The sequence below is a fragment of the Pelobates fuscus genome, chromosome 1 (genome assembly GCF_036172605.1).
Source record: "Pelobates fuscus isolate aPelFus1 chromosome 1, aPelFus1.pri, whole genome shotgun sequence".
Lineage (NCBI taxonomy): Eukaryota > Metazoa > Chordata > Amphibia > Anura > Pelobatidae > Pelobates > Pelobates fuscus.
This window is the reverse complement of record NC_086317.1, coordinates 333,147,392-333,162,071: the sequence shown is the minus strand read 5'-3', so window position 1 is coordinate 333,162,071 and position 14,680 is coordinate 333,147,392. Positions and strand designations below refer to the sequence as shown.

The 14,680-nt window shown below is 46.5% G+C and overlaps 1 protein-coding gene across 1 annotated transcript in view; it reads right to left on the bottom strand.

The window, feature by feature from the left end:
* Positions 1-14,680, bottom strand: part of SLC10A2 (solute carrier family 10 member 2) — a 47,925-nt gene that overhangs the window by 22,389 nt on the left and 10,856 nt on the right. Inside the window, exons 3-4 of the mRNA XM_063444672.1 lie at positions 14,265-14,353; positions 4,804-4,979 (exon numbers count right to left, since the gene is read on the bottom strand). Of these exons, the coding sequence (XP_063300742.1) occupies positions 4,804-4,979; positions 14,265-14,353 (265 nt within the window). The remainder of the gene's footprint in view (positions 1-4,803; positions 4,980-14,264; positions 14,354-14,680) is intronic.

Genomic DNA, 14,680 nt, shown 5'->3' with positions numbered 1-14,680 from the left:
GCAAAACCTGCTGAAACGGGACAGATTTTAGATCTGTCCTATTTTTGTGACATGACTAGTTGCTCTCAAAGGTGACCAGAAAAAAGCGCTCATGAAAATAGGACACATGAAAATTACCCACAGAAATAACCTCACTGCCATAAATACACACAAGAAAAATGCCCACACAGAAAATTGCTCACACTGAAAATTTCCCACATTAAAAATTGCTCAAACGGAACGTTGCACATATTGGAAAATACCCACATTGGAAATAAAGCCCAAAAAGTAAAATGCCCACAGTGAATAATATTAACATATAGTGATTTTCAAGTAAAGGATGCATGCACAAGTTAATGTACCATACATATATTATCAAGTATAATGAAATAATAATTTTGCCATGTTATAAGTATACTTATTCATTGTAACACAAACGTGGCCTGTGTATGAAGGGGGCTACAACCCTATAAGGCGGAAGCAACTGTACAAGTTCTGACCAAAACAAAACCTATAGCTATATATCTCTTCAACTATAATGTACCTCTTTCATATTAAATGTACCCACACTTATTATATATAATTTTATTCAGGAGGAACAGGGCTTTCATTTCACATCTTATATTTATATATGAAATATAATTTAATATGCATAAAACCGTGTAAATGCGATGGTACTCTTAGCCTTTACTGCAATAAAACACACATATTTGTATGCTGTAAAGTCTTAAAGATACAACAATGCCCCACACAGTGGTGTATCCTGATTTTGTGCTGGGCAAAACCCAGGCGCGCGCCCCCTCCCCCCCCCTCAGCCGACCTTCTAAATACACACACACATTCACTGACATTCGCATACACTTACACTAACAGACAGACACACACTCACTCACTAACAGACACACACACACAGACATACACTTTTTATTTATTTAACCCCCCCCCCCGCCTCCTTACCTTTGGGAATGCTGGGGGGGGGAGTTCTCCCTCTCCCTGGGGTCTAGTGGGGCTGCTGGGCGGTCGGTCAGTCGGGTGGTAGGGCGGCGCTGGCGAGGGAGCGCTTTCCCCTGAGCGCTCTGCTCAGCTCCCTCACGCGCTTCAGAGTGATGCCGGGAGCCGGAATGTGACGTCATATTCCGGCTCCCGGCATCACTCTGCGGCGCGCGAGGGATGGGAGCAGAGCGCTCAGGGGAAAGTGCTCCCTCGCCAGTGCTGCCCGCCCGCCTTGTCAGTTAGCCGCCCCCTGGAAAATGTCGCCCAAGGCAAATGCCTTGTTTGCCTCGTGGCTAATATGTCCCTGGCCCCACATGTACAGGTTTCATGGTGTTTTAGAAACCTACAGGATCAAATAAAGAGCTTGCCAATTTCAGTTTTTACACATTGAAATTTGCCAGATTGGGGAGCATGGCTGGCTGAGACACCGCACTGATGCAATACTCTATAGCTCCGATACAGCCCTGCTAAAAAGAGACATAAACCCGAATAAACTCAGCTTTTTGAGGACTACTTAGCACCCATCTAACAGCCACTGCTATGGGGCAAAAAAATAAGCGACACCAGCGCCTGTAAACGCACAAACTGCCTGTTATAAGGCTCTCATTTGAGAGACCTGCACAGCCAACACTCTCCAAGATGGGGCCTGAGGCTCAGTGCATCCCGGAGGCCTCTGAGGACTCAAATGAGGATGAGGAGCTCCCTGACTCACCTCACCCAGGCAGAGTTTACCAATCCTCCGAATCAGATGATGACTCCTCACCGTCCACCAAAGGCTACATCAAGAGGCTCCTAACAGACCTGTGGCAGGAGTGGAAGGCAGATCTCCGGCAGGCTCAAGCAGAGATAGGGAAGGTACAGTGGAGGGTACAGGTGGTGGAGGAGAGGGAAACCCTGAGACATGCCCAGCTACATATACGTATAAGGGGCATACCCGTAGAGTTTGGAGAGAGGGAGTTGCTCCCATTTGTACAGAGGCTGGTCGCTTCAATGGGCCTCACAGGGAGCTCAGACATGTCCTCTCAGCATTCTGCGTTCGCAAGTCGGCTACAGCACCAGCCAGGGCCGCCAGAGACATCATTACAGTCGCCAGAGATGTTATGGCAAGGTCGGCCATTCTAAACCGTTCCAGAGACATAGGCACAGTACACCTCGAGGGGTACACTGCAACACTATACAGTGATCTCCCATTCTCAGTTCTCCTGGAGAAACGAAAGCTTGCTTCAGTCGCTAGGAGGCACTGTGACCTGTCCATTAGATACTGCTGGGGAGCAGGGGGATACCTGGTAGTTCCCTGCGGGAGGAGACTCTTACCCTTACATCCAGCAAAGATACAATACCATTCTTCAAGGCTTTAGACATGCAAACCCTGACCGGAGCGGAAACAACAGTCCAAAAGAAGGCATCACCCGAGGCCAATGACCCCAGAGAGGGCAGCTCGAGACCTAACGAAAGACTGCCTGAGGGAACAATCCGTAGGTTATCTTACATGCCTTAAAGGGACTTTGGCACCAGAGCCATTCCATATCTATAGTTACCTGTTGCCATATGTAAGGCATCTGATGAGCTGTCAAACACTGTTCTAAGTTAAGTGAGTTACTTATATATGTGATATTCAGCTTATATGCTATATGTATTAATGCTAATAAAATACAAATATTTAAAAAGAAATAAAAAATTGCCTTTGAGACCAAATGGCAGCCCAAGAATGAAAATTATCCCCATTATGGCAAACCATTTGAAAAAATAGACAACCCAGGTTATTCAAAATGGGGCATGTTCAGTCTTTTTAGTAATCAATTGGCCAAAATTACTGTTCCTTATTTTTTTTTGCGTTTTTCACCCAAAACTACACTTTCATTTATGATATAATCATCATTAAATGTTTTGCTGCTCTTAAATGCAAAACATTTGGATGCGAATATCGCATTTCCAGCATCGCAGAAGCGCCTCTAGCGGTTGTCAGGAAGACAGCCACTAGAGGCTGTCTTAACCCTGTAATGTAAACATAGCAGTTTCTCTGAAACTGCATGTGAAGGGTTAAAACCTGGGGGACCTGGCACCCAGACCACTTAATTGAGCTGAAGTGGTCTGGGTGACTACAGTGTCCCTTTAACTTGAAAATTACTATTATTCTGTGTGGGCTTTTCTCTGTAGGCAATTTTCAAATTTGCTTTTTTCATGTGCACTTATTTCTAAGATTCACTCTTCTATACAGCCATCAATTCTTTTTTATTTTGAAACACATGAAGGCTATGGCAGGAGTATGTTAATCTACCTTTTCCCCCCAGTTTTTTTAGATTACCACCCCTTCACCCAGAATAAGAATGTTAGTATTTCTAAACTATTGCAAATATTTTTTCCCCACATAAAAACTGGAGGGGTGGTGCCCCAGATGCCCGTATGAACAAACTCCCACTGATTTCCAGGTTTCCTTGCTAATATGAGAGACTTATGGAATGCTAAAACAATGTTATGCTATTTGTTTCTTGTTTTCTCATTGGCTTTTTCCAGTGTTGCATTTTAATATGCATGGCCACTGTCTGTTGCAACACTGAATTGTAATGACAGGCAATCTGCCATGTGTACATAGACTTTAGAGCTTACAAAATGTTTTTTTGTACATTGAAAGGGTACTGCTGGCTGCGGCTGGCATGGTACAAGGCTTGATCTAATCTTGGACTACCTTTATGCTCATTAGACCTTTGTACAGTGCATTACATTTCTTTACTCTACAGTTCCCAATAGCGTTTTTTTTACAAGGACTTGATGGTTTTCATTGAGTCTAGATCCTATATTTTGTACTTATTTAAAGTAACCAGTTGTTATAATAGATTTGGTGTTACTCTCTGCTCACAAACCACATCATGCTATATTTAACCCCTTAAGGACCAAACTTCTGGAATAAAAGGGAATCATGACGTGTCACACACGTCATGTGTCCTTAAGGGGTTAATGTGTTTTCTTTAATTAGGAGAGGAAAGTGTTTACTAAGCTGTGAGGTATAGATACCAAGTAATATAGTGAAAAAAGGACAAATCAGACACAGCCGGTCTAAAATCACATATGTCCTGGCTAGCAGCCTAAGCGTGCTGGCATTTTATTGCAAGCTGTTTGTGGGGACATTGCTTTCAGCTAAGTGTGACAATTATTTCCAATTTATAAATCACACAGATGGACAAAAAAACAACAACCAAAAAACCATAGAAAAGCAGAGCTGATAAAAGGGCTCAGGAATACTGAATTTGCAATCCACAAAAAGCAGGCTGCAATGAGAATTCCAATGGCTGTTTCTACCAGCCTGAGTTTAGCTATGTCGAATCCCTTCCTTGTATACACATTCCACCTTCCGACACAGCTGAATAAAAGCTATATCCCAACTAAATCATGAGCTTATAAAACTTTAGAAAGCTAAATCTCAACCATTCAGCAGCGACCCTTTAGGCGTCACTCTCCTTCATTTAGATTGAGTTGTTTTGGTGCCTGGAGTTTTCCTTTAAGTGTGTTTCTGTCTGGTTAGGACATAGATTGTATCATTACCCTGTTCTGACACATTCATCATTCTGAAGCTTTCTGGTATCCTGAATATGGCTTGTTTTGTAACCATGCTAATCTGCCTTTTCACCTCTTTAAATGTCTTCCATTAAGCCTGGTCACACAAAGGATTGGTAATATGTCTTGCTGTTCCTGTTTTTTTCTCTTACTCCTACTGCAATACACCTTGTGAGTAAGGGCATAGAAAGTGAATTACAACAGGGAATCAAAACATAGGGAAAATATGTGTTCTACTACTATTTATGCACTCTGCATCACATCAATATATTAACTTACCTGCTCCATGATAGATTGGATAACCAAGCCAACACAAAACCATTTGTAAAACCCACAATTGGAAATATAGTTCCAACTATCCATAGCTTTGGTTCGATCGCCCAAGATCCTTTGTAAAGAACTCCACCGATCACAGCAACAGCTACTATAAGAATTCCTCCTGTAATAGAACCAATCTACAAGGCAAACATATAGTACACATTACACCCCAAATCCATACATAATAATACATAATAAAGTTTTCAAGATAATCTGATCATAGTTGTGCTATTTGATTCTTGTGTGTTGATAAGGAAATGACTGAAGCTAAAATTGCACTGGACAGAACCTTAATCTGACAGCTATATAACAGTTGTGTCTTGTACCCTATTTAAAAACGTTAGGAACATTACGGTTGTGCATCATCTGCGTATCTCAAGTGGGACTTTGAAAAGTCCTCCTTATTTAAAGAAACTCGAGAAAACATGTTTCCACAACCCATAGTATGCTTTAAAAAACAGTGTTTTAAACATTGGCATTGCAAAGGGTATCTGCAGAAATGCAATGTGAAGTCTAAAAATCAATGCCTATCTGTGCTCATTTGCATTACAAGCTAGGAACTCTTGGATAGTTGTTGAAACATGTTTTCTTGAGTTTCTGTACCTAAGGAGGACTTTAAATTGTCCAACTTGAGATATTTAGGTAATGCACAAGGTATTTTATCCAACTGCACTGTGGGGAGTTTATTGTGTTTAATCTCACCACAATCTTTTTGGCACCTGCATCAAGGCATGTAAAAAACGGGGCTGGTTTGAAATCTGCCCTGTTTCAGAAGGTTTTGCACATGCCAAGTGTCCATTAAGAAGGAATTTCCAGAATTTCTATTGAGTTACCATTTGTGCATGCAGAGCCAGCTGCCCATTCTGTTAGGTTTGCTTTTGGCCTCTCTATTCAGGGACCATCATTGGCTGATAGTACCAGAAGGTAGGGTTACAGTGGCTACAGGAGAGCGAAGCAAGAAGTCATCTTGGAAGCAGCACAGACAAGTGTAAATGTATAATATATTTTTCTCTCCCACAATAGCCCTAGTGACTGCCTGAGGGCTGATTATGCAAGGCGATTTACTCAAATATATTGTTAACTTATATAAAGCCAAGGGTGACAAAGGGGAAAGGTTCTGACATGGTGCGTTGTGCTGCCTGTCACTAATAGTTTTAATAACTACTACTGCACATACTGAGTTTCTTCTTTAACCCCTTAAGGAACATGACATGTGTGACATGTCAGGATTCCCTTTTATTCCGGAGGTTTGGTCCTTAAGGGGTTAAAGTGCTCAGTCACTCTACAGCGGAGACCTGAGACACTAATGCTGTGGTTAGTTGAAAAGGTTTGAAGCTTTAAACTGCAGGACTTGGGGGGGCGTGGCTTGGAGGTCCGCGAAGATGGCAGCATAAACTGAGAGCTCCCCGCCGGCCTAGCTTTCAACCTCACCGACCGCACTAATAATAGCCGAAAATGGGGAAAACACACCGCACATCGAGCACCCAAAGACCCGGGGACACCCCGAAACGCACTGTGACCCCCTCCGTGAAGCCATACCTCGTGGCACCGGCGGATCTGGACCAGGCCTCGAACGACTCCACGGCCTCCGGCCTTTCCCACCCGCGTTCCCCGCAGGGTGACCACTCACTGCCGACCTCCCAAGCTTCCCTACCCGACATAATGTCTATGCTGCAGCAACTACCCACTAAAGCGGATCTGAAAACTGCAAACGCGGAACTCCGCGCGTCCATTACCGCTGAGCTACACGCCATGCGTGAGGACATACAAGGCCTTAACCAAAAGGTGACTCAGTTGGAAGCTGACAGCGACCACATGTCTGCGGTTCAGGCAGCAACCACAGACAGACTGCAATCCCATACCAAGATACTACAACAAATGGCGCTCCACATTGAGGACCTGGACAACAGGGGTAGGAGACAAAATATTAGAATCAGAGGGGTGCCAGAGGCGCTGGACAAGAAAAGCCCGATCCAAGACACCTTGCTGGACTTATTTAATAAATTGCTGGTGCGACCTCTCCAGACACCCATTAGCTTTGTACGAGCACACCGCGCCCTGAGGCCTCCGGGCCCCCCGGACGGGCCACCCCGTGACATTATTTGCTGTTTGGAAAGCTTTCCACTGAAGGAGGAAATCCTCCGCAAAGCAAGGGGCACAGATAAAATAATACTGGAAAACTCGGAAGTCCACCTGTTTCCCGACCTATCCCCAGCCACGCTATCATTTAGGCGAGCCTTGAAACCCCTTACAAGGCAGCTACAAGCAGCCCAGATGAGGTACCGCTGGTGCTTCCCCACGGGCCTACAGGTTGCTACGCCCAACGGCCCCTTCACGATCCTGGGGGAAGAAGACGCCCAGGCGCTGCAAAGAGAGCTGCACCTTTCGCCAGAAACCCTGACATGGCCGAACCCACTCAACTTCTACGCTTTTGCCCCCAGATCACAGGATACGGGCCCTCGCCCTCAGAGAATTCGTCCTCCCCGTACTCAAACGACCAGACCAGTGGGGACACCCATCTGAAACCCGCTCCATTCCTGGGAGGTTACCCCCCCCCCCTCCGGAACCGCCATGCTGACTACACTAGCAGACTATGAACTATACCACCCACCGCAGACCACCCTTGGCGCTTCACCGTTATTGTGAACTTTGACTGTCATTTGGTCACAGCAAGTATTATGGGAACTGTACCTCCACTTTGGGTGTGGGGGGGGAATATTAGACCTAGCTAAGATTGCCCTGGGGGGTGATAGGGGTGCCATACCCACACTGCCGCAGAGAGGAAAGGGACCCACGAAGGGCCTAGGCCCGAGAGGGAAAACACTAGGAACAACGCACCTCATAGCCCCGTTATAAGACCCCCCACTCTCTACTATTCTAACATTTAAGGGCCTTCTAGATTAACTGAGATCGGTACATTAGGCTGGGGAAGGAGGGGATGTCTAGCTCTGGGAGCGGGAGGGGGGTGGGCGATAGGGACTTGGGAGGGGGGAGGAAGGCGGAATTGTAGGCCAGTGGACCTGCTGGGCTCTACCACACAGGGGGGAGGGGGGGAGGGAGGGTAATTTTGAAATGTTGATGTGTTTTATGTTATGGCTAATACTATTGCTACTGTTTTTTACTGCATTATATGGTGAGGTTGACACTCATGCTGAATTTTATTTAGATGGTGCCGTAAGTCGGGGAGACGATGGATCCTAACTGGGTGGTGCCCCGAGAGGTCACAGTGGTCTGTGACGACCTTTTTGAGAGCGCACTTGACCCCCTGGACCCTACTCACTTGGGATTCCCGGACCCCCTTCGACTGCCCTACAGGAGTGAGCGACCAGAATCAGGTGAGCGGTCCCCCTCCGCCCTCTAGCGGACGGGGGGGTTCCAGCCCCCCTTCGCTCTTTTCCGATACCGCTGGTTATAGCGATTTTGTTCAGACTTACCGACTGTGACTCCTGACTCCTGACTTTCTCCCCCCCCGCCTAACCCAAGCCTTCCTGTGCTCCCCCTTTTTCCCTACCCCACCCTCCCGCTTGTCCGCCGGACGGACAAGCCTACGCTGATACACGACTGCTAGGAAAGCCCCGGTCATGTCCATTGCCCCGGCCCCCATCACGATACTGTCCCTGAACGCCAGAGGCCTTAATCAACCCGAGAAACGGTCGGGAGCGGTGAGGGAATTTCTCTCCCGTAAGGCATCGATTGTGTTCGTACAAGAAACGCATTTTAGGGAGGGGTCACGTCCCACACTAACGAACCACCACTACCCCATAGGATACTTTAGCGACTTTCAGGGGGGAAAGTCCAGAGGTACTGCGATTCTCATTCATAGACGCATCCCGTTCACAGAAAAAGATGTACAAACCGACCCAGAGGGTCGATATACCTTCTTAAAGGGGGAGATAGCGGGCACGCTTTACACCTTCGCTAATGTTTATGCCCCAAACCGCAGACAATACCGTTTCCTGGCCCGGACACTCCGCTCACTGCGGCGCTTCGCTGAAGGGGTATTGGTCCTAGGGGGAGACCTAAACGTGGCTCTAGACCCCAAATGGGACTCCTCCTCAGGACGCTCACCCGTCCCTACCCAACACATCGCGGCAATCAGGGCCTTACTGACGAGGGAGAGACTAGTGGACTGCTGGAGAGCACTACACCCTGACGAAAGGGACTATACCTTCTACTCTCACCCGCACAATTCCTACACTCGCATTGACTATCTCTTCCTTTCACAATATCACCTCCCACTGGCCCTCCAGGCTGATCAAGGCACCGCAACGTGGTCGGACCATGCACCGGTGTCGGTCACCCTGAAGTCCCCCCTTTTCAGACCTAGGGTCTCTAAGTGGAGGCTGAATGAAGCCCTGCTTGCCATGCCAGAACTGACTGCGGACATAGACACCACACTCTGGGACTACTTTACACACAATGGCGACCAGACGTCCCCCACCATACGATGGGAAGCTCACAAAAGTGTTATCAGGGGGCATTTCATACAAAAGGGCGCTCTCCTGAAACGACAGAGGGAGGCACGCATGACTTCGCTATTAGCAGACATACACAGCCTAGATACCCTCAACAAACGCCTCCAACTCCCTACCCACCAAGCCACGCTGTTAGGTCTAAGGAGGGAACTGACCACACTCATACAATCCCAACATCATAGGGCAGTTCTACGACACAAGGCATTCTTCCATGTAAACGGTAATAAGAGTGGGAAGCTCCTAGCACGCATGCTCAACAAAAGACGACGGGACACATACATAGACCGCATTCGAGACAAGGACGGGAACCTCCACAGACACCCCACCAAGATACAGGAGATCATTCGATCATATTACGCAGACTTATACTCCCTACCACGACCGCACACTGACACGCACACCCTCAGACTCCGTGACTCTATAGATGAGTACCTCTCGGCCCACACACTCCCCGCCCTAGCGACTGACATATCAAACCGACTAGAAGAACCCATTACCACGGAGGAACTTGCGCTAGCGATTAAAAGCTCCAAATCAGGGAGAAGCCCGGGCCCCGACGGACTACCACTAAAATATTACAGGACATACGCTGACATACTTTACTCCCCACTGACAGACATGTTCAATGCGATCAGAGAGGGACACGAACTCCCCGGACAGGCTCTAATGGCGCACATCACTATCATCCCCAAAGAGGGGAAGGATCGAGAGCACTGCGGCGGCTACCGACCCATATCCCTCATTAACACGGACATAAAACTCCTGGCAAAAGTCCTGGCGACTAGACTCCAGACGCATGTTCCCGGTCTGGTCCACGCAGACCAGGTTGGGTTTGTGCTGGGTCGAGAGGCTAGGGACAACACTATCAGGGCCCTGACACTGATGCATAGGAATACCGAGACGAACACGGGCCTTCTCCTACTCTCCACAGACGCGGAGAAGGCCTTTGATAGGGTCAACTGGGAATACATGTTCCGGACATTAACACACCTGGGAATGGGACCACACCTTTTGGGCTGGATTAAAGCCCTGTACTCCAAACCGACAGCACACGTACTGGTCAATGGGGCCCTAACAGACCCGTTCCCTATATTTAACGGTACGCGTCAGGGATGTCCCCTCTCCCCGCTACTTTTTGTCCTAGCGTTGGAGCCATTCCTGAACACCATCAGACATCATCCCGACATTACCGGCATTCACACAGGAGACACACACCACAAAATTGCCGCCTACGCGGATGACCTACTGTTTTTCCTCACACATCCAGAGGTCTCCCTGCCCAACCTAGTCCAGGCCTTTCACACATTCGGACTCCTCTCGGGATTGAAAATCAATTTCTCGAAATCCTATGTCTTAAACATTAGTGTACCCATACCTCGCGCAGACCAACTGCGCAGGAGCTACAAATTCCAATGGGCCTCGGACAAGATACGCTACCTGGGTACCTGGCTGACAGTGAGCGCAACCACCCTGTACGCGACAAACTTCACCCCATTACTGACCCAATTTCGGAAAGAAATGAGGGAATGGGCCTTCCCCCACATATCCTGGTTAGGTAGGGTGCAGGTGGTGAAGATGAATTTTTTGCCGCGTCTACTCTACCTCTTCCAGGCCTTGCCTATCCTGATCCCAACCTCTTTTTTCACGACACTCCGGGGAGCACTGGGGTCCTACGTGTGGAACGGGAGGAGACCCAGACTGAAATACTCACTGCTTACACGGCCCAAAGACAAAGGAGGACTAGCCCTCCCAGACTTTCTGCTATACTACAAAACATGTCACCTACAACGAATAGTAGAATGGTCCAAGCTAGGGGTGCACAAGCTGTGGAAATCCCTTGAGGGACACACAGCGGGAGTCCCCGCCGCTCTACTCCCATGGCTCCCAGCGGGAGGTTCTGGGAGGGAAGCCCGTTACACACCCTACACAAAAGCGACTCTGACGGCATGGAGAAGGAGTATGGGGCGTCATGCTCTTAGTACGCACCCCTCCCCCCTTCTGCCTCTCACCCATAACCCGGACTTCCAACCAGGCCTAGACCCGAAGGCCTTGCAAATTTTAGTGGACGACCCCCTACCCCGACTGAGACATGTCTGTTCCAACCGGGGACTGAAAGACCTGACAGAGTTACGTGGGGCGACCCCTCAGTCCTTCCTAACGCGTTTTCGCTATGCACAAGTACGCAATTACATAAAACTCCTCCCGCAGGGACAGGCTTTGGGCAGAGATCTCACAGCTTTTGAGAGACTATGCTCAGCCCCTGACCCATTATCACATGGAATTTCATACCTCTACTCCCTCCTCCAAATGCAAACCCCAGTAGAGACACCTAACTTTATGGGGAAATGGGAGGAATCCCTAAAAAAGACGTTTAGCGCCCCTGAATGGGAAAAGATCTGCAATAATGTTCACCACTGCTCAACATTTAGCAAGAGTCAGGAGACTGCTTATAAACTGCTCACGAGATGGTACCACACACCAGCTACTGCGCACCACATAAACTCTCAAGACTCCCGCCTATGCTGGAGGTGTGAGAAGGAGATAGGCACACTCTTACACATTTGGTGGAACTGCGAACTGATTCAACCGTTCTGGCGCACTATCCACCAAGTCATAGCCCGCTTCTCAGATAACCCCCCACCCCTTGAACCGGCAGCTATGCTGCTCCACCATACGCCCACCCCCACGTCCAAATATAAAAAGACACTCACGATCCGAATCCTTAATGTAGCAAAACAATTAATCCCACAGTTTTGGAAGAATAAAACGGCCCCGCCCTTATCCCAGTGGTTTGCCCAAATGGAGGACCTCAGAGCAGTTGAGGAACTTATCATGTACGCGGCTGGCCCGCAAAAACAGCAGCAGACTTACCTAGACATATGGACGCAGTGGATACTGTTGACCACGAAACCGGAATTTCAGACCATGCTTATGGACTACACGACCGATACCCCAAGACTAACGAAAGCAGAGATAGTGGACTAACCCTATCCCCCCTTCCCTACCCGGACCCTGCCCCCCCTTTTTTCCCTGACTCCCCTACTTCGGACCGACTAGAGAGACGGAAACATGTAACCAAGAGCAAGCAGACACTTTAGGCTGCATAAACACGAGCATTGGGCACTGACGACTAATGCACACAACTATGCCCATCGGCCTCACCGACCTACACACCTGAAGACCTGGTCGGGGGCCGAACCCGCAATGCCCACTACGATCCTACATACCACCAGACCTAACTCATGATAACTACGGATCTGGCCAGTCGAATATTGCTTGCAGAATTCTGAAATACACCTGTGAGCTCTGAGCTTCATAGGGCCTGCGCGCCCACAAGAATCTGTTATTGTTTTCTTTTGTTTACTGATAATATGGATATGTGAAATACGACACAGCAGTCTTGATCACTGACGAGGACCTGCGAGTCCACTAATACATGGGGCCTGCGCGCCCACGAGTTTATATTTGTGCTTTATTGTTTTTCTATGGTTGGACTCATGTTGAGTCTTAAATATTGCTAACAACTACACGTGGAGACTTGCACGTCTCGGAATGAAGCTCATAATTTTGAAATAAAAATTATATTTACAAAAAAAAAAAAAAAAACTGCAGGACTTGGGCTCTGACTCTGAGGACTGATCTGATTCTGATTTCAATCTATTTGATCTATAAATCTGTAATGATTGTTGATTCTATTAACCATGTCAGCTACTTCTTGGCTCAATATTACCACTGCAGATTAATTATATTGTCAGCTGCAATGTACTAAGGAATCTCTCCGTATTCTGCTGCTTTAACCCTGTGTAAACTGTGTGCGGAGAGCTAATAGTGAGTCAGGATTTGCTGACATGGTCAGAGTGTATCAGTATCTTGATGCTTTAACCATGTCCACGCTGTGTGCTCAGGGTGAATGGAGTAGCTGACATGTTTAATAACAACAGCAATATTCAATAGAAAGGTAAAACTAAACCATTTTACAGAGAAATGTACTGTGTGGGGATCTCCGTATTGCAGCTCTTTGTAATCCATCACAGTGATCCTGGCTGTGAGGGATGTTTGGGAATATCTCCTTATTGTGCCCATTTCTGTGTGTTATTTCTCTGTATTTTACTCAGCTCTACCTTTTCTATTGGTATCTCTGCAGTCTACCCAGCTCTGTATATTATATACATATTATTGTGTTGTGTCCAGCTCTGTGTATTATATTTGTATTTTTCTCAGCTCTGTTTGTTGTATGTTTATCATTGTATTGTACTCAGCTCTATGTATTTCATAAATATCTTTAGGTTGTGCCTAGCGTCTCTTATTATATGAACATTACTCAACTCTCTGAATTATATGAGTATCTCTGTACCGTATAGGCATGAGTATAAATCTGGGGGTGGAGTCTGGTGCCCCACCATCTTGAAACCTCACCTGCTGCCATTGATACATATCATACCTCCCAAGTGTCCCTACTTAAGAGGGACAATCCCTACTTTGATCCCAAAAAGATTTGTACCTCTTTTCTATCTTAATGTCCCTCATTTTCTATGAGCTCCACATTGTTGGCGTGTCTGAGTGTATCACAGAGCTCCACAGCAATAATACTCCCACTAATGGGTCTTTAAACTACAATAAATGTGTTTAGAAATCAGTCTGTGTAAATAATATACATTGTTGTAAATTACAGTTTAGGTGATTAAATTGTTATTAGTAGGCCACCTAAAATTTCACACCCCCACTCCCACTCCCACTCCTAAAATTAAATTGTCCCTCTTTGTCTATTTTAAATGGTGGGAGGTATGAGATATTTTCATACAAATGGAAATTCTTAATTATATAACTACTTTGACATTTTTGTTTGCTCTATATGAATGTATATTTAGTATTTTAATACATACATCTGCTTCTTGTATTTCCTTGGATTTTTTGTTAGAGGACATTATATATTGAATGCTGAAATACCTTAAGTATAATCTTTGCCTGTCTGGGCCACTTATAATTAACGAACATGCCAACTCCAACAGGTACGACCAGTGTGGCCAAAGAAATCCCTTAAAGAAATGGGAGGGAGGAGTTAATAATATATATTACAGTAAATATAGAATGTGATTAAACATAAACATAACACAAATTCTTGTATTATTATTGCTGCTGCAGAATCTTTGCATACTATACCATAAAAGTGATTCATTCCCATGAATGTTGCTGGGCGGGGCTGACCCAAGATGGAGCCCAAGGAATATCTCCGCACATCTGTAACTGGAAGTTCTATTTTGCTCTTAATGTTATAAATGAAGAGGGAGAAATTACATCTCCAAATGCAGATTTTGCAGTAACTCTGTCTACTGATCCTCTCAGTTATGTAATAACAAATTATG